The 21,764-nt window shown below is 40.4% G+C and overlaps 2 protein-coding genes across 2 annotated transcripts in view; one reads left to right on the top strand and one right to left on the bottom strand.

Moving 5' to 3' along the window:
- LOC117439706 (bromo adjacent homology domain-containing 1 protein) overlaps positions 1–12,638 on the bottom strand; it is a 43,804-nt gene extending 31,166 nt beyond the window's left edge. Inside the window, exon 1 of the mRNA XM_034075706.2 lies at positions 12,062–12,638. The gene's annotated coding sequence lies outside the window, so the exon portion shown is untranslated. The remainder of the gene's footprint in view (positions 1–12,061) is intronic.
- Positions 12,639–20,530: 7,892 nt separating this feature from the next.
- Positions 20,531–21,448, top strand: ora6 (olfactory receptor class A related 6). Its single transcript, XM_034075613.1, has one exon. The coding sequence runs from the start codon at positions 20,531–20,533 to the stop codon at positions 21,446–21,448; it is 918 nt and encodes a 305-aa protein (XP_033931504.1).
- Positions 21,449–21,764: the final 316 nt, after the last annotated feature.

The following is a 21,764-nucleotide window of genomic DNA, read 5'->3' as shown; positions in this document are numbered from 1 at the left end:
GCCTACTGCTTTGGCACTAACGGTTGATAACCGTTTATGAAAATAAAACCAATTGAACTGTACTGAAATAATGACAAGTTTTATAATTGTCTTGGGCTCCTGCTGTGTGTTTAAAGCCTTTGTAAATTATCCATGCTATTTAGCTAACGTCGAAGTAGTGTATGTGAAATCAACCTCACAATAAGATGTGTGTATATTACAATTATTAATGTAATATTTTAAGATGATTACTTAGATATTACAATATGGTTCGTTGAGCTGGAGTTCATTATTGAGCTTACACGTTAACGTCACAGTCATCTGAAGAATGAACTCAAACCTTGTTGTTTTTATTAATTGTATTACCAAATGGGTATCAAATAAACAGTAAGCATTGGTAACCCAACTTCCAAAGTTACAGTAAAATAAAAAAGGACCCTGACTCGGACAATACACAATCCAACATGTTCAACAGAAGAGAATCAGTGATATTGTTTGTACACATGGTACTTTACATATATATCTGTTTGTTTAAGGTGTCCAGGTGATGCAGACAGGCTGGTCCAGAGAGTGAGAGACAGAACTGGACTCCTCACAGCAGTGAACTTCAGCTCAGGTACAAAGACTCTTTTTTTCATACTGTACAAAGAATCAAGAAAAAATATTGGTTTAAATAAATGAAGTATTGACTTTTTAATACACTGATATACATTCCATTAAACAATACTAAATACTAGATCACCTACACATCAGTTAAGTTGAGGGGTTTTTCCATGCAAAAGGTTACATTTAGATGTTAACAAGCAATATGACTTTGTCAGCTTTCTAATTTAATGTATTGAAGGCAAAGATATTTAACACATAGTGAGAACTGCTACTATTTATCTCTCAATATTGTCTGTAAAAAACGTGGTAAAAGTTATTCTTTCAGTTAGACAACAGAGCAAGCTTCTACAGTTCCACTACGTTTTGATAACAGTTAAATATTATTTTGATAATAACATATATTTCAATGTTGATGAATTTCATACTGTTCATTCATAATCTGATTACAATAAAAAAATAATTATATGAACAGCCCCTAAACACACCTCTTTCATAAATAACACTTGTTCTGCAATAATGTTTTATGTTTCCTGTCATTTTTGTTAGGAAAGGACATGCCTGAAAGACACGACTCAGCATCTCCTCTTTCTCTGAGGGTCAAGAAGAACATCCAAGAGGAACATTAAAGGCTGATGTTATGAGATGTTAAGACCAGTACACTAAGAAACTACTTATATTGTGAAAACAAAGATCTGCACACCGAATATTGTTGTAGTCTATCAGGACCATAATTTGTTTGTGACGCTGCCTGCACCTCAGAGAAGGGGTGGTTATAGTCAGGATTATAAAGTGTGGCGAAAAACACAGTCAGCTGATGGGATGCATCTATTTCCACATCTACACTCCATCAGCTGATTATTTCTATTTGCCTCGCTTTATGAGCTTCACATCACTTGTACCTTGTACCGCAGAGTTTGCAACGTCACAAATAAATGGGGCCAATCTTCAGTCAGATGTGAATGTGTAATCTAACATTTTCAGTAAGAATAATGGACAAAAGGAGTGCATATACAAATACAATTTATTGAAATGTGAACCAAAAGTTAATCAAACATGTTTTAAATAAAAAGCACATATGGACAGAAGGTGTAAACCTATTAAATGTATAAGTAAACACATTTAGTCAAATAACGTGACAGACTAGGCCTGTGCAGGTGGTATCAGCTATGGCAGGGGTGGGGAACCTCCGGCCCACGGCCCTCGAGGTAATTTATAAACACACGCAAAAAAGAAAAAAATTAAAGAAATTAGACGGCAAAAAAATTAAACAAGCGAGTGCCTGTTTTTCCTGGCCAAGGTCAGGGTCGTTGAACACAACACGAGCCTAACATGTCATCACGTGGTATATGTCTCGTCTGACAGGGCTGTAACTCCGGCACTTCAGAAATGGCAGTACCCATGCTGCAGTTTTTGCGTGGCTGTGTCTTTAGTTGAAAGCCCAGTGGCAATCTGTTCATCTGTCATACTGATCATACAGTCATTAACTTTGTTGTTATTAGCATCTGGTTAGCTAGCTATGCTAACGAATATAAGAAGCTTTTTCTACAACCAGTGAGGTAAAAGGCACATCTTTACATGATCATTATAGTTATCAAAAAATAAGAGAATAAAGTAAACGGGTATAAAATACTATATGACAGTACAAACAAAAGTTGTTATTAATAAACAAGAATACAGTTTGAAAGGGGAGTGATTTGTAAAATATCCATAAAGAATAATAAAATCTGTTTACAGTTCTGTTTCATATGTTGAGAGATGTATCCATAGATCTCCTAATGTTGCTCTCAGTGCACTAGAGTGATGCTTTTAACTTCAACATTTAAAGCATGCCCCCGGACCCCCCTAGAGGAGGTTAGGTCCCCCCCACATTTAAATCATGTCCACATGGATAGGAAACTAAATACATTTGCACACATCTTGTGTCCATATCTTTCTGTTGTGGTGGTCATGCCACACCGTGCACGTGAATGCATGCGCGAGTCATGGTAAGATATCTGGATTAAGAGGTTGCTTTTTCTTTGCACAGCATGAAAAAAAGGCCAAATGAATGGGCTGTGATTTTAGTATTTTTAAGCAGAGGTCAATAATGTGTACAGCCCTCGGAGGATGTTAAAAACATTTAAATGGCCCTTGAGAGGAAAAAGGTTCCCCACCCCTGAGCTATGGTATCAGCTCCTCCATCAGGCCTGGTCCTCCTCGCTGATGAAAGACCCTCAGTCCTCTCCAAACCAACAGACAGGACGTCCATCACACGGAGGTTTCTCCCTGAAGTCTCTGCAGCCCTCTGGAAACCACGCTGTCTCAATCCGTCCACACTGAATATGAGAGGGGAAAAATGAAAATAATAAATGCTTTAGACAATAAGAAATATAAAGTGAACTGTTGAGTTACTCCGTTTTTTTATATTGTCAATACTATTACTGTATAACTAATATCTCAGGTTAAGAGTCACATTCAAATAAAGATTGGTCTTTAAATACATTTTGTCTTTTGAATTGTTTGTCTAAAGTCAAGGATCTAGAACTGGTACTTATAGTTTTAATTATACAGTCTGGTTATTATGCTGTTTGGAGGAGGCATCACAGGTAAGAGTACTAACTAGCTACCATCACATGTACCTTAGCTTGACTTAAATGTATAATTAAAGGTGGGGTAGGTAAGTTTGAGAAACCGGCTCGAGATCGAACAGAGAATTTGAAAATACACAACCGGAGAAAATCTGCCACTTCCTTACAGAGCCCCTCCTCCAACACACACGAACGTGCACATGACCAATGAGGGCACGAGATAAGTTTGTGCCCCGATGGAAGGCTGACAGGCAGGTAGGCCATCCAATCCGTTTAGCCGGGCCGGCGGGTTGTACTTTTTACAGTATTACGGCTTCTACAGATGACATTTTTTTATGGATTGTTTGTCAAAGAACTTAAGATATTCATTGCTATCGGGATGTTAAGAGCATTCCATGGAATATAACAAAAAGTGTATCTCGAGCCGGTTTCTGAAACTTACCTACCCCACCTTTAAGTGATATCAAAATATAAATAACTAATGTCATGCAATCATATTAATATTTGCTTAATTCCAATTTTGCACAATTGCATACAAGGGGTTTTAAGATTCTGAAGTCTTCGTTCTAAATAGAAAATAGCATGGATAATTTACAAAGGCTTTAAAAACAGCAGGAGCCCAAGACAATTATAAAACTTGTCATTATTTCAGTACAGTTCAATTGGTTTTATTTTTCATAAACGGTTATCAACCGTTAGTGCCAAAGCAGTAGGATATAATATATTAATTACTGCTGTAGACTACAACCACTACTTGTTTAGCTAGCATAAACTCAACAAAGCTAGCGTTAGCTGGCTAACACGTTATTTTGCCGCTAAACTGCACGATATAAAACGGTGGTCTTCAAAACGGATTTAATCCTCAATCACAATAATAATATTCAAAGTAATACTGGACAAGTAATGGGCAAAACTTACCGTTGATTGACGCGCCATGTCAGCGGTAGTGACACGAACCGTTAGCGAACCGTTAGCGAACCGTACCGTTAGCGAACCGTTAGCCCCCCCGCAGTCATCCGGTTCGACCTGACTGTTGCTCAAAGAGCCGGCTCTTTTAAGTGAACGACGGGAGCCGGCTCTCACCCGCGAACGAGCCGTTTTTTGTTTTGTTTTTGCGGAGGGATCTAGATCGGCATGAAGGCACATTATGCAATGTGCACATTATCCCGCTTATTACACATGGGCCATGGCCACATTCTCAACAAAGTAACGACATGACTCCCAATATTAATTGAATTGCTTTTATGGATTTAGAAAATGATTTTATTGATTTAAAAAATAGTTTTATGTATTGATTTAAATTGACATGCATCCGCTAAGAAGAAGTAGTCCGTTGTTACTGTTTGAACTATGTAACAACGGCAGGAACTGCTTCGATAGTGTTTTTGAGGAGCTTTTTGATTACAGATTTGAAAACATCGTTGCTTGCTTTAAAAGTAGCACAATTCATTATGTCAAACCTTGGAAAGTATCTAAATATCCCTGCCCTAATGCCAAAGTAACTGGCAACTGAATATGTGTCGCCGTTTGATGTCTATGTCTGGACCGCTGCGTAAAAAGGAGGGTTTCTGCCCCATTACTTCTCTTCTTACTTCTATAAGAATAAAACACGGAGGACGGAGATCTCTTTTTCTCCCCCTCTTCTGACAGCCCAGCAGCTGATCTCAAAGCACGCTCCCCTCTCCTGCAGGGGGGCGTGGTCAGCTGCAGCTCACATAATCAGCCCCCTGCAAAAACAGCGCTGGAAAGAGCGAAATGAGGCATGGCTAAAATGCAGGATCTTTTTGGTATTTTGAAAAAAAAACCTATATTTATATACTTTATATAGGTCGATACAGTAGCCCCTTTTTTTTTAAATAGTTTTATAGGTGTTGCTATCTGTTTTGTATAGCGTGGTTCTACAAGCAAGTCAATGCATTCATTGGGTGGTATCAGAGTTACACGGGTCTGTAAATGCAATGAAAACAATTGGCCACAGCAAATCATTTATATTAAACATGTAATTTTTACTTTTGAATACTTCAGTACAAAGGATGTATTGAATAATGTAAGTGATATATGTGTACACCAAGCGGCAAACTCTGGGGAAGAGCCGGGACGCCAAAACGGAAGTGCCACAAACTGCAGTTCATCTAGTGGCCAGTAGGAGCAGGCTGCAGAAGGGAGCAATTTCCATAGACCCCCATGTTAAAATGCCCAACTTTACAGCAGAAATAAACATGTTTACATCGTGGTTCCAAAAACCATATTCTCTGTATAGTTAGATTCCCCCTTCATGACTACTGTGTGGGGGGTGAATTTTTTCTCAACTCATCTTTTTAATTAATATTAAGCCTTAAATCTTTTGCATAAATTAGGGCGTGGTCACTTTGATAGACATGTACATGCCTCACTGTCAGCTAACAGCAACTTGTTGTCCACTCTGCTAGGCTACAACCATAGAGGCTACAACGTTAGTTAGTTGTAGTTACTGTACTTGACCCTTTAGCCGTGTTCGTGGTGATTGTGCCTTTTAGGGAATATTGTTACAAATACCAGACAATTAAAATGTTGTGCTGTGCGCTTGAATGTACTAACAGAACTTCCAAGAAGTCTAAAATTATAATATTATACATGTTAACCCCATTCGCAGGTGTTTGTGTGCTTGGTAGCTTAGCTTGCTACTTATTAGCCAGCTAAGGACGTAACCCTTTATACATACATATACATTATAGTTTATGATTCAGCCTTGGGTAAGACTTTTATAGTCTATGGCTATGACGCCCATAATGCTAAATGGGAGAAAATGTTAATAGGGGACCCAATTATCCCAGTGGTGGCCGCCGGAGCTAACGGAGCCGCAGGGGGCTAGCTCCAGCCGGCGTCCCGGAGCTAGCCCCCTGCGGCTCCATTAGGTCCGGGCGGTGGAGTCCGTCTTTTTTCAACGTGTGAATGACAAGCATTAAGAATAACAAAATATAGTTAATTCTCTTGCAGATTGTCTCATTTGATTATGAATGTAACGTTTATATAGGGGAACTACACTGTTAGCAGTAACTTGGTATGCATGTATTTCATGTTAGCTTAGCTTCTTAGCCTGAGCTAGCTCTGTTTACTTCCAGTTCGGAGGCAGCAAGTCCCACCTCGGCTCCGCCTCTTTGCCCTTATTTGGAGCAGGCGGGATTAGACTATGACGTCACAGTTGAGCCGTTAGTGGCCGACTCCGCCTACTAAGGGCTTCTCTGCAACTCTGCAGAATCCTATGGGTGACGTCACGGACACTACGTCCATTTATATATACAGTCTATGGTATACACATATAAATCATTAGTCAAAACAGGGCTACATTTGATTTAATTAAAAGGTATAATATGTGGTAAACTGAAGAGCCGTTTGGGAGCCGAAAGAGCCGGCTCTTCTTGGTGAGCCGAGCCAAATGATCCGGCTCACCAAGAAGAGCCGGAATTCCCATCACTACTGACTGTGGCTGTGACTGTGTGACTGACCCAAGCCTCGTTGTTCTGATAGCTCCGCCCCTTCGCTCCAACCCCCCCCCCCTCCCCCACCTCTACAGGTGAAAATTACTTTCGCGACACATTTATCGCAAGAAGTGGAGCAAAAGTCAAGACCGCAGATTCGTCGATATATACTGCCACAGAGCAGATTCGTCAAGTTGTAATGACTGATTTGAGAGATTGTAATAACCAAGTTGCAGTTGTAATGGAAAACATATTTAAAAAATATGTATTTTTCAGCAAGTGAACATTTCATCACTAAGTTCATTTTTTTCTACAAGCTACAAAACTTTTTTTTTTCTTCTGTGACTTCAAATTTGGTTCACAGTTACGTGGATATTTTATACAAGTGTACATTTGGTTCACAGTTACGTGGATATTTTATACAAGTGTAAATGTATGCACACAAGCTCAGATTTTTTTTCTGCAAGTGCTCACATCAGGTTTTTTTACGCTCTCGCATTTTGCACCATATCTACCTTCATATAAACGGATTCTTTCACACACACATACGGGTTTTGGACCGAGGGCGACACTGTACTTCCGGTATCCGCCATTTCACGCGAGGTGCAAGCAGAATATCATAGTCTATTGCCTTAATCAATATAGTCAACTCTAAAATACCACATATATGCATTGGCATGATAATATTATTGTGACAAGTGGGGTATTCACCTGGTGTTTCCAGAAGATAGACGTAGATGCTGCCAAAATCGACCGAAGGCCACTTTCGAGAGTCGTTTTTTCCATACATCTGCAGGCAGTCTGTAAGGGCAATCGGACAACCCACACAGCTCTAGTTTATGCTGGTAACGACCTAGAGCACACCCCTCCAGAGATGTAATCCGAAGACATGCAGCAATTTCTTCGGTCGTTAATTCAGAAAAAAAACCTAGTGCGCTCTGCCTGGCTACGTTAGCTAGCTGTTTATATTAGCACCTCCAGGATATTAGCACCTCCAGGAAAATGGCGTATTTATATATAAATACGCGCCATATATATGGCGCGCGTTGCATTGTGGGTAGCTCGTGACGTCACTGTGTGTGAAAGAATAGTAACTGTGACTATTCATGTTAAGTACCCCACAAGTAACAAACACGTATATAATACTTGAAGGAAAGGTGTAAAATGTTGCCATAAATACCAATATCACACACTACAACACAGACTATAACACCCCTTTTTGTTAAATACCAACCATATGTATATATATGCTGCTAAAACTGTGTAATATACCAGGCTGCTAAATCCTCCAAACTGTTAGTCAGGACCATAGACTGTATATATAAATGGACGTAGTGTCCGTGAGGTCACCCATAGGATTCTGCAGAGTTGCCGTGAAGCCCTTAGTAGGCGGAGTCGGCCACTAACGGCTCGACTGTGACGTCAGAGTCTAATCCTGCCTGCTCCAAATAAGGGCAAAGAGGCGGGACCTGCTGCCTCCGAACTGAAAGAAAACAGAGCTAGCTCAGGCTAAGAAGCTAAGCTAACATGAAATACATGCATACCAAGTTACTGCTAACAGTGTCGTTCCCCTATATAAACGTTACATTCATAATCAAATGAGACAATCTGCAAGAGAATTAGCTATATTTTGTTATTCTTAATGCTTGTCATCAGGGACGTGCACAGACATTTGGAGGGGCTATTGCTCTAAACTGGAAAAAGGGCCTCCCCCCGGAAAAAAACATAAGACCTTTTGAAAATTGTAACTTGTTTTTAATGCAAAAGAAACCAAACGATTATTACATCAACTAAATTGAACAGTAATTCACATCTCATAACAAAATAAGCTAAGGCGACTACTTGCATTCGGTGACTTGATTTAAAAAAAGTTTTGCGGTCCATATCTCATTAAAATATCTAATGTTAGTAACTATTAAAGATAAAATGGGGACAATTCTGTTCTAATGTAGTTTGACCATTGTAACTGCTGTGCAGGACATATCTGATAAAATAGGGCTTCTAACTAATAACCTTAAATAAACTCACTAATTAATTAAACCAGTTCAATACACATTATTCTTATTCTTATCATTCTTTATGAGCGCAGTAATGGTAAGGTATCTAATTACTTATTTATTTAGTATTCCATAACTTAATAACAGAGATGGTCAAACTAAAGTGGTAGAGACATGGCAGAAATCCTACAATGAAGCGGGACATTGAACTGTTCACCCGTGAGAGGGCGATCAAGAAAAGAGAGCGAGCGGCCCCGTTGAGGGAGTTTACAGATGAAAAGACAGAAGCTCAATAACAAGTAGGCTATATTTAGGTGTTTTTTTGTAAATAACCGACGGTATCAAGAGGAAGTAAAGTCCCCTGGGTTGTCGCCTATACTCTAACTGCCATGATGAGACAACTCAAAATCAAGTTTCCAAAATCCGACACTGAGGTGGTCTTAACGCACCGGCAGATGACAGCGCTGACAAAGTATGTTTCCCGCAGCGAGACGCTACAATACTAATTGTGGGCTTATCATGTTGATTCGGCCACAACAGAAAAAAGAAAAAGAAACTCTCGCTCTCTCCAGAGGGGCAGGTCAGCCAAAAATGCCAAACGGGCCATTGCCCGGGCAATATTAGCCCGTACCTGTGCACGTCCCTGCTTGTCATTCACACGTTGAGAAAAGACGGACTCCACTGCCCGGACCTAACGGAGCCGCAGTGGGCTAGCTCCGGGACGCCGGCTGGAGCTAGCCCCCTGCTGCTCCGTTAGCTCCGGCGGCCACCACTGGGATAATTGGGTCCCCTATTAACATTTGCTCCCGTTTAGCATTATGGGCGTCATAGCCATAGACTATAAAAGTCTTACCCAAGGCTGAATCATAAACTAAAATGTATATGTATGCATAAACGGTTACGTCCTTAGCTAGCTAATAAGTAACAAGCTAAGCTACCAAGCACACAAACACCTGCGAACGGGTTAACATGTATAATCATTTTAGACTTCTTGGAAGTTCTGTTAGTACATTCAAGCGCACAGCACGACATTTTAATTGTCTGGTATTTGTAACAATATTCCCTAAAAGGCACAACGAACACGGCTAAAGGGTCAAGTACAGTACTATGACTAACTAACGTTGTAGCCTCTATGGTTGTAGCCTAGCAGAGTGGACAAGTTGCTGTTAGCTGACAGTGAGGCATGTACGTGTCCATCAACGTGACCACGCCCTAATTTATGCAAAAACTTTAAGACCTAATATAAATAAAAGGGTTGTGTTAGAAAACAATTCACTCACAAATTCATAATCATGAAGGTGGAATCTAACTATATCTATAATAATATTTATTGCATTCATGGGTAGAAAGATGTTTTTTTCTGCTGTAAAGTTGGGCATTTTAATATGGGGGTCTATGGAAATTGCTCCTTTCTGCAGCCAATCCCTAGCGGCCCATGTATGAACTGCAGTGTGTGGCACTTCCGTATTGGCTTCCCGGCTGTTCCCCAGAGTTTGCCGCTTGGTCAGGACACGTAACATGAACGTGCCGGGAAGCGCGGTTCCGTGGGTTAGATGCACGTTCATAATGCCGAGAAAAATAACTCTCAGAATAACGTTATTAGCACATTTTACAACTTGAGGACCGAATGTTTTTAATAAGTGCTATACAAACGTTCATACTGGGTAGTTTATTTAGTTTAAAAAAAATTATCCAACGATTTACAGACCACTCTTTCCCAATGTTAGTCAACGGGAAAAAGTGTTTCCGGGACCAGCAACCTAAAGGAAGTGTAGTACTGCCGTTTGGCCACAACGAATATTCTCATCAGAGTCCGGCGCACTTACTGGGGGCTTGCTGATAACCGAGAGAAGAAGAACAGACTGCGTGATATAAACAAACAACAAATAGCGTGTGCATTCCATTTTCACTCTACAACGAGAAGCTCATGGGGCTTTCCCGAACCTGTGTCGAGAGCTGGAGCTAAATGAAATCTCAGATTTGCCTTCTTAATAGTTTGTTTGGGTCCCTCACTTCCGTTTCGCTTCTCATTCACTGATTCGCTAGCTGAACAGCCAATCAGAGTGATTTCTTTTGCCGACAGCCTTTGGCCCGACTGCCCACCGATTCGACATGTTGAATCCGGGCCGGCTAAAATGATTGGTTGTGCATTTTACGGTACTACGGCTTCCACAGATGAAAACCTTTTTTATGGATTTTTAATGCACTTAAGATATTCATTGCTATCGGGATGGAATATAACAAAAAGTGTATCTTGAGCCGGTTTCTCAAACTTACCTACCCCACCTTTAACTTACAGATCGCAATACCAGTACTGATCAAATAAATAAATATGGCTGATTCACTATCTCAATATTAAATGTGCGATTTACAAGTATTAACATGCGATGCATAGCTATTATATAACCAACAAAGCGAGTTCAAATGAAGGGTAACATTCAAAGCGTAGGATAGGGAATTAAAAAATCATGAGGTTTAAACAGATTCCAGTTCAAATCTAGACAAAAAAGTAAAATGACACCACACAGAAACTCCAGTATATCCTGATTGGATATCTAATCTAGTGTAAAATGATAAAATATTTACACAAAACTGATGTAGCCTACAGACCATGTACAATTGCAATATTCTCCAGTAACAACTTCATTCAAGGAAGCCCTTCCTTATCCACTTTCCCTTCACACACATCTGTCAACAGTGCATGTCCTGAAGATCATCCACTGTCAACCCACGCCTCGGGGGGTTTATCCATGATGTCATAACAGCATCATCCGTTGTGAGCTCATTGCCTTTATGACCTAATTGGCAAACGGTGATGTGGGGTAATTGCTTTGGCATTTATGATGCCTCCTCATTTACCTGAGCAGAGCGGCACAACACTGACTGTTAACCCTCAGTTTGAAGTGGTATATTTGTTTACTCCCACTAAAGTAGCCGGTGTAAGGCCCAATATGAGTGAAATACAACCCCCACGAAATGCCTCATGGCTCATGTGCCCTAAAGTTTGTAACCCCTCGTGAGCGCGCGGACACCAACACAGGGGGGTTGATGTCCAGGTGAGCATTAATCCAACCAATTATAATATTAGTGAGCTCGTGTGCTACTGTGTCCCTATAATTGACCTTGTTCCCGTCCAGTGAGCACACAAAGCACTATTATCGCTTTGACATTACACTGTGGTGGTTGCTGCTGCTGGTGGTGTTGTTGGAGGTGACTGGGGGAGGGAGGGGATATGATAACACAAACACACATTGAACGGCCAGTCCGACTGAGAGTACCACTCCCTGGGAATCTCCTTCATCACCATGGCCATTATCTGCCTCGGCAACGTCCTCCAGACATGACTTTAAAAACATACACAAAAGGAGGAAAGCTGGCCATGCGACCCCTGCTCTGCCTGAATTCAAAAAAGAGAATTAACGAGGAAAGATAACGTAGAGCAGCCGCTACTTACCGTAACGTAGCTCTGCGTGGCGGGCACTATCTCGTCTAATTTTCCAATGGTGCGAGGAGCCAGTCAGGGCACCTTGTTTTCCGAATGGCTGGGTAAGGCAAGTCCGCCTCGTCCGACTGGTTCACCGATAAAGCTCAACTAGAGGAAATACACCCGCCACGAATGTTCGCCACTTCAAAAATATCGACGAGAGAAGAGACGGAGCCAACAACTCTGATCTCGTAAGAAGAGGTAACACTCCTTTCCGAGGCAAGCGGGGTCTGCTCAGGATGTTTGTTTTCATATATCCCATCCACTCCAACTGCCAATACGGCTGAGGAAGCGTGAGTGTTGCTGCTGGAGATAGTAGAGAGTCCGTCGCCCGCACACACGTCGCTTATATCCCGTCAGTTGGCATTACCAGTGCACGCATCGCTCAGTTTGTACACCAGTCTGTGTGTTGCTACTGAACAACAACTAGCAGCAGAACATGACTGACTGCAGCGCTGACACGCGGTGTGGGCTGGGCCCCCTCCTGCCATGTAAAGTGTAGCAAAAATCACCTCCAGTCCAGTCCCGTATATGACTACAATAAACAAATGTGTTTTATATAACAACAACAAGATCATCCTACTTCTGTGCTGAAGCATGTGATGGCAACATGGTGAGTCTTTTAAAGGGGTATCCACGCGTATCTGCAACTCTTGGTCCCACCCGTGGTAACTTTCTTGGAGGGATGTTGCTGTGGCATTAACAGGACAGGGGGATGACTGTCAGACAGCCTGGAAACACCTGTTAACAAACCAGTGTGTATCCCAAAGTGGGATTCAGGCCAGGAAAACCTCAGCTGTGGCACTTGCAAGGGCTCCATGCCAAAAGTTGCAAATATGGGTCAAATTCTAATTATATTCCCAATAAAACTGTGCCCAATTTAGTATTTCTTCATATAATTTCCATGACACTTAAACCATAAACCAGAGATGTATTCAGACTAAGTTCAGAGCCCCAAAACCCCCACGTTTACTGTATGTCAATTGGTTGTGTGTAGGTGATATGACTTTTAAGATATGCATTTAAAATGTTATTTTAAAAAAAATAAAAAATAGATTGACAAAATGATGGTCCTGCATTATTTAATATTATCCGCCTGGCTTTTACAGAAGCTCTGTAATAAAGATACTTTGGTTGAATTCCCAAGTCACCTTGAATTATATAGGAAACCTTTGTTTTCTCAGGCATGAGGAGGATGAATCCAAAAACAAAGAAAAGGCTTGATGGATTTAAGTGAATTGGGGCTGTGTGTCTGACTAAAGCAAAACATCTGTTAAAAAACTGTCACACCAGTTGTGCAATATAATAGTTGTATTTATCTTATGTTCACTACTTCTCAAACACATGAATTTTACTAAAACGTTTATTAATCCCACGGACAAGTGATTGCACTTAATTAATCCCACGGACAAGTGATTGTTCAACAGCTAACAGTTCAGCGCAGGTGTCAAACACATTTTAATTTGGTGAACTGTTAATTAAATGTAATTCTTTCACCAAGCAATATAACTCAGCAGCTTAAAACAGTGATTGGCAAGTGATTCATGTTGATTGCCGCAGCACATTAACATTTAGATGAAAATGTATGCTGGCGACGTGCCATGGCTCAAGTCCAAGTTTAGTAGTCCCAGTTTCTCAGGTTTGATTTCAAATCATGAAGATCATGTGCAATGTATGTTTTGAGTCCCTAAAGGCCAAGTCCATGTTAGCACTTTGAATCATTAAAACAAGAAGTTGATAAAAAGTCGATTTCTTGCAATTATGGCCTCTTTAACAGGCATTTTAACTTGTCTTAGTAAGGAAAGCACACATAGATGATGGCTATATGTTCTATTTCAGATGCAACAGTAAACAGATATAGATGTATAATTTAAGTCAAAATGTCTTCACTTAGAATATTTAACAACACGTGTGTCTAGCAAGAAGTCAAACACACGCTATCCACAGCCATAAAGCATTCCCTGCTTTATCCTCTATTTTTTTCTAAATTGGACCATTTGGGAAATAAGGAACATCATGATGTAGCCTACTGGAAAATAGTACAGCTAAGATCATAAACTTTAACCCTCCTGTTGTTTTCGGGTCAAATCTGACCGATTTACTACTTTCATCAATCATAAGTTTTTTGTTTTACATTCGATTGCATTAAGGCTTTATGATATCCTTCACAGTAGACATTTGAACATACAATTGCTGATCACCACTTTCATTGAATTTTGGATGATTTAGTCAACTTTGTAACACCCATGGTGTTTCTGATCAGAAATGACCGCCATAAAGAAAAGGAATTAGTAACCATCCGGATCAGATAAAACACACACACAAACACCCACACACACACACACACACACATACTCTAGATGTGTGTGTGTGTGTCCCTTATGTGCCCAATCCCCCCATGTGAATCACACCTGGCTGGCACACACAAACACACAGAACAATTTGAAACATTTCCCGCTCTTATGTGGATCACACCTTGCACACACAATACATGTTCAGTGTCTATTCTTTGTATATTTACTGCAGTTTTTCATGTATACCTACCAGTAGTCTGATACAATATTTACAGTTTGAAAGGGTGTTAAATGAAATTTGGTAATGATTAATGGTTTTTGTGTTAATGTAATAGCAGTTAAAACAGGACCGGTCAAATTTGAACGCGAACTCCAAAGTAAGGAGGGGGAAACGAAGACAATAGAAGGGTTAAAGAAAAATCAAGTGAGAAACAGGGTAATTTTCTCATAGACTTCTTTAAAACTTGACATTTTTTGTGCGCCCCCAGCTGGCCTTTCAAAAGTGTGCAGGAACTTCAGCATTGGCTACACTTCTCAGACCTGCAGGTGGCCATGACCAGAGCCGTATAATAGAAGAGTTACGACAACGGAAGTCCAAAAACGGTTATCGTCACGTGGTTCATGTAGACGAGGATCGTTCCCCGGAAGTTCATGGCGGGCAATGTGAATGCATTGATAACAGGAGATAGAACTACGGTTTTGGTAATTATTAGTGAATAAAGGTTTTGATTTGCAATATTTATACAACAAATCGATATGTGTATGTATTTACATCAATACGTTTTAAAAAATAAAATAGAATTTGCTAATATTAAGTGATAATATTAGGATTAGTGTGAACAACTAGTTTACATGTTACTAACAGTGCCTTGGTTAAAGAGCCTGTTGCTGTTTATTTATAGCTTTGAATTCTTTAAAACCAATAGTATCTTCTTAAACTTGTATGGTAGTCAGGAGCATTACTTTCTAATGTTTATTGATATATTTAGCAGGAGGGGATCTAAAGTAATGCTTTACAATTCAGATTAGATTAATTTCTATAATTTTCTTAAATTCATGGTAGTTTCAGTAATCTCCTGGTAATTGAGGACACAAGTTATCTAATTGACTAATGTCGTCTTTATGGCTTTCAGAAAGGACAGGAGACCGACAGGTGACTATCAAAGGACTAGCAGCAGCAGCAGCAGCAGGATGATGATGATGATGATGATGATGATGATGATGATGATGATGATGATGATGATGATGATGATGTTAAATGTGTTGTTTTAGGAACATCCATTGCAAATACATGGAATTCAATAAACATTGAATAGCATATCATGCAGTTTGTCTGTGCCTTTTCCTCTGTGTTGTCCTGGTTTGCTGTGCTGCCTCCTAGTCGCCACAATGGTTTGCTGTGCTGCCTGGGGATGCTCCAATCGTTCAGAGAAAGGAGTACGAATGTACGGCTTCCACACTGACACAGAGCGGAGGAAGCAGGAGCAATTTCACGACCAACAGCAAAAAAATATGTGATTTATATACAAACACTGCATTTGCACTTTTTCACAAAATGAAAACCACACCATTGGGAAAGCTTAATGTTTTGTTTAATACAAAAAAACAGGGAAAGGCTTGAAAAACACATAGTTGAGACTCAGGGTGCAGGGTGAGGGTCTCAGTGCAGGTATTCAGGCTCCATTGAATCCCCCTCTGGTTCTTTTGCTGAAAGAGGGAGTAACAGACAGGAGAAAGGTTATACACACCTATATAGCACACCTATTGGATGGGAAATTGCCTTGGGGAGATAAGGTGTGGTCTCTGTTCCCAACTGAAGTTATGGAACTTTATTATTTGTGAGTTTAACAAAGTATGACAAATGGCATCAGTAACAGATGTGATATGAATTTCTATAAAGTTGTCTCACATTCTTGATCATATTTTATATACAGTATGTAATGAGTATAACATGTCCAGTAAGTATAAAGTGTTTCCTAATACCGTGTATTCAACCACTATGGAATATGTATGTGGGCAGACAAAACTGAGTTGTTCTGTGTGTGAAGTAAGCTCAAGTCACTCGTTTGTCAAGACAAAAAAGGGCAAGACTAGGCTGAGAGCAGAGGCTATACCCACCATCTCCGTGCATCGCCCTGTGGTCAAAAAGAGAAGGGCCCCCGTATCTACAAAGCCCATAGCTCATGATCACAGCGATAGTGTGAAAGGTGACACAGGTATAATAAGTATGAACTCTTAGTAACAAAAGTAATATTTCTTATTTTTAAGTGGTATAATATTTTAAATGTTCGAACATTTACAGTGCCATGTCTTCTACTTACATTAGTCTCAAAGATTGAAGGAAGAAGGGAAGGGATCACTGCCCTCCACCTGCCAGCACCCAGCCAGATGAGCACAAACAACAAAAACAAGCAAGGTGTCCCGTCATGTACCTGGAAGTTTGGGTTGGCAAAATGGAGTAAGAGAGGGACTTGAAAAACCTTGGTGGCTCTCTACTCATGTTGTTACAGTTGTCTTGGTTACAGCTCTCAAGTTTTTTTTTGTGCCATTTCCACATCTTTAGAAAATATGAAAAAAATTAAGTGAAATCAACCTCTTCTCTGGAGAACAAACTTTGATTTCTCTGTCTTGTGAGTTTGCAGTCTTGCAGTTTTGCTCCTCCACCTGTAACATCACTGCCCCTCCACCTGCCATACAGTAGGTTACTAACAAGATTACTTATATAATACAGTGATATAATACATGTTTAATATGCTTACTTATATAAAACAGTAGTATTAAACTTACCTTGTGTTGCCATCAATCCAAAATCAGCTGAGCTGCAACATTATACAGACGGGTAATAATCAACATAATCACAAGGACACAATATGGCTCTGCTAAAAACACTCACTCTTACACGCACCAAAATTATATGTATCTAATATTTAACTCCCTCCACCCCCGCATACAATCCCGTTTAGAAGCCCCTCTTCTCTAATTCAACAACGTTGGACGAAATGACATTAAGAGAACGGAATTTACAATTAAAAGGCTGTTCAACGTGTGTTGCTAACTTGATCGGTATCCTAGCTTGATCTGTTATCTGTAAACGTTCCCTAAATCTACTAATTTAGGGATAATCCACTGCCATCCTTTAATACACATGTTAATTTGAATCAGATGTACTGATAATATCCGCAATATAAATCTTTAAACTTCTTCTTACCTTTAAAAGTCCGTCACGAACGGTCTATTATGCTGCAACTCCACAGCTCTGCTAGCCTTGGCGCTAACTTCCGGGGAACGATTGAGAGGCTCCACGATCCGCCATTGCTGTAAAAAAGTGGTCCATTGGAGTGAACGGAGATGTCGTAACTCTTCTATTATACGGCTCTGGCCATGGCTAAACATTAGCATGTTACCAGCAAGTTAGCATGCTGGTTAGCATTTGGCTCGAAACACTGTTGCTGTGGCTATGAGTCAAGCGTTAAGTGGGGCTATCAACTTGTTTTTGTGCTTACCACTAAATAAATGTTTTGTGGTAACCTCCCAAAGCAAAACTCTATGTTATTTCCTTCTAACATGAGTGTATTATGTTTGGGATTTTGTGTGTTCAAAATAAGAAAGACAAAAAATATGATTATTGGAAAAACCCAAATTCAACATCACTAACAACAGTGATTTGTGCATTGGAGTTATAGTAAAATAAAGAGAAGACATTTTTTTTTAAAGTGCTTTAAAGCAATCAATTAAAGGGATAGTGGAAATCCGCGAATTTTGGGTTTAACTTATGTATTTTAATTAAAAATAAGCATAATAAACCATTTTTTTATATTTCATGCGCCTAGTTTCATTTTATTTTCAATTTTACTGCTCCCGACCACGCCCTCTCAATGAAACGAAATACTTCGGGAATCTTCGGGTGATGACGAAAACAAAGGAAGACGGGCACAAACATTGGACGAGGCACGAGTATTTTATTATGTTTTCTGGCTGATTTAATGCATCGTTAGCCTGTACCATTGTGTACAACGCCATTTATTGCCTGTCGATTAGGCGACCGGAGGCCTCGTCATCCGATAATCCGGTACACAGTGTCGAATGTGTACACTACAGTCATCATATAGACATGATAGACTAACAGTACTGTGAGTACAGCCTACACTTGACAGGCAGCCTGGCTAGCCTAGGATTAGGACCATACTACGTCAAAAGACCGATTGGCTCTAGCTGTATATCATGCTAGTATACAATTCATTTACATTTATTCATGTAATTAATGCCCATAAGGCTGTTACATATACAATAATAAATGTGACAAGATAATTTATGTGAACCTGACCCTGGTATGTTATGAAATGTACCCTACATGCAGTCATCCTCGCGCATAGCCATAGGCCTACAGTGCATGCATGCCAACTTTTGCAATATATAATATAGCGCCTAGCGTGAGCTATGCTTAGGGACCTACCAGTCAAGATTATTTGTGCGTAGGGGTGCATCATCTGGCGCCTGGTCCTGGTCATCCTCGCCATTGCCCATGCCGTGAACTAACTCCATCTCCTCGGGCTCGAACAAATAAGGACGTAATGGTCCATCGTCTGGCTCAATATTCTCACCATCGTCGCTTACTGAACCGGATTCAGATTCAGTTCCTAAAACTACATTTTCGCAGGAAAGCCGAGAGGATGTTTCTGACTCGCTATCATCACTGGATACCTCGTACAATCCTTCTTCTTTGTCTGGTATATTTGCCCTTCCACGTTCATTCTGCATAGACGCCGTGGTTTGTTATTGTTTCGTCTTCCTGAGTTTTCCTCACTTCCGGTTTGGCTGACTCATCATTTCGTTTCTAAAAAAGTTCGGGGAAGCTGCAATAAAGTGCTTCTAACATGCGTAAGGCAATTATTATATTTTTTTAATCAGGTGTGATTGTTTTGGTACGTAATTATGCTTGTATATAAGTTAAAACGAAACTATTTGTGGTTAAATTTCCACTATCCCTTTAACTTTGTTTCACCTAATAGAATGAAACAATTTAACCACTAAATCACATTTGATCAGGTCTCTGATTGATAATTATGGTGAAAAGTAATACCAATCTGCCCAGGCTCATTACATCACACTTAGTTTCCCAATTTACTGCCAATGTAGGGTTTATCTTTAATCACACACACACACACACACACACACACACACACACACACACACACACACACACACACACACACACACACACACACACACACACACACACACACACACACACACACACACACACACACACACACACACACACACACACACACACACACACACACACACACACACACACACACACACACACACACACACAGGGATCCACAATTAAGCTGAATCAGGATGCAGGGCTTGATTGAAGAGAGCGTCTGCTAACTAGACAGCGCAGTCAACGAGGAAAAGAAACAAGCTGGAACATGAACTGATCCTGTGTGAACAACAGGGGCCAAAAGCCTTTGTCCTATTATGCCTTTCACTCTGTTTGCCCACCACACAATCACATGAACGGACGGTTATTTCAATTGTTTACAGCAGAAGTCCTAACCCTAATTAAGTGATAGAGATATTCCTCCAAAATGTACTATATTGGTTTTCCAAAGACTTACCCCCTCATTCTTTTCTCACACCTCTAATAATGAATAGATACAACGTACTCAAGTTAACTGCCTGATTGGTAATATTGGACATGTTAAGCAAGATGTCATCAAGAAGATGTTTGTAGTATGTCACAGTACTGTCAGATAAAATATAGCATGCTAATTAAACCACAAAATGACAAAAACAAGTGTCGGTGGATGTAAATGAGCTCTTGGAGGAATTGAGGGTGATGTCAGCCAGTGGAAAAACCTGTCACTGCTTTAAATCAGACAATGTGCTGGTCTCAAGATGAAGCTTTGAAATGCTCTGAGGTAAAGCTATAATGACTCCCAGCATTCAATGTTTCCAGGGTCCTCCTTTCTCTATAATGAGCGCAGCCAATCACCAATCTAGGTTATTGTCACCTTTGAGAACTTGATAACAAGGGTTACATGCTACACATTTGCTTTACAACTCCCACCTCTGCTTGCTTCAGGGGAAAGAACAACTACTGAAAGATTTTTGAAAGATTTTGCTTCTTTCAACAATGATTTATTTCTCTGTCAACCTCCTGGGTTTAAGAGTGTTAATTTCTTGCATAGGACTTGTGGGTAATGTATTTCTCATCCTTGCCATCATTCAGACTAAGCTTTCCCGGGTCAAATCCTTCGAGTTCTTCCTCTTGGGACTGTCCGCTGCCAACTTGGAGGAAATTGTCATCGTGAACATCCACGATATTATCATCCTCAAGACCTCCACCATCGACAATTGGTTGTGCGACATGCTCCAGTTCCTGACAATGTTCGGAGAAATCACCAGCATCTTCTTCACCGTCCTCATCTGCATCTTTCGTGGACAGAAGCTGAGAGACGTCGACAAGAGGGTCAACCCGATCTACCTGGACAATGCCAGGTCGGCCTGGATGGTGAGCGGGCTTTTTGTGATGGTCGCTACGCTGCTTTGTCTCCCAGTTTTTGCAATCAAGCCTCAAGGCCTTCAGGGAAACACAACAAGTAATATCAGCAGCTGCGCTCCCAACTTCTTTCAGTGTATTGGAAACTATTGCCCCATACTCAACCGTGTTTACAAGTACACGTTCATCGTGGTGTGCTACCTGCTGCCTCTGATCATTGTCACAGTCACCAGCTGCCTCATCATCGCGGTGCTGCTGAGCCGGAGGAAGACAGTCACACCTGGGGCGAGCGAGACTGGGTCGAGCCAGTTCAGTACGAAGAACAAGGACCAGAAGCTCAAGAGGAGCACCATAGCTGTGCTGGCAGCGATGGGGTTGTTCCAGGTCGACTGGAGTCTCTACCTGATCTTCCAGCTGACCGTCAGCCACTCTGACTATGCGTTTTGGGCTGAGACTGAGTTCTTTCTCACAACTTCCTACACATCTATCAGTCCCTATGTGTACGGGATCGGGAATAACCTGTTTTTATGCAAGAACTTTATGAAGAAGTAACTTGAAGATTTTCTTCTGTATTTAAAATTGGGACACACATCTTTTGACATTTTTAGAAACCTCACCTTGCTCAGACCTTTTTCTGTAACTGTCATTGGTAAACAGATTAAAGCATTGTGTTCCAATTAAATATATTTGTTTAGATCTTGACATTTTTTATTAGATGTTATGCAACTTATCTTTTTGCATTGTTTTGCTATTAAAAGTCGTTTTCAGTCCCAACATTTTATATCTAAAAAAAAAAGGGTTTTAATCAGCAATACCTTTAATTGTTGGCAAAAGCATTAAAGGATTGCCATTTTCTAAGCTGAAAAAT

Source organism: Pseudochaenichthys georgianus, chromosome 24 (assembly GCF_902827115.2).
Source record: "Pseudochaenichthys georgianus chromosome 24, fPseGeo1.2, whole genome shotgun sequence".
Classification (NCBI taxonomy): domain Eukaryota; kingdom Metazoa; phylum Chordata; class Actinopteri; order Perciformes; family Channichthyidae; genus Pseudochaenichthys; species Pseudochaenichthys georgianus.
The sequence above is the reverse complement of the archived record's forward strand: the minus strand, read 5'-3'. Positions and strand labels throughout refer to the sequence as shown.

What these genes read in the sequence shown, in the direction of transcription:
- ora6 (XM_034075613.1), top strand. Translation starts at nt 20,531, where the DNA reads ATGATTTATTTCTCTGTCAACCTCCTGGGTTTAAGAGTGTTAATTTCT.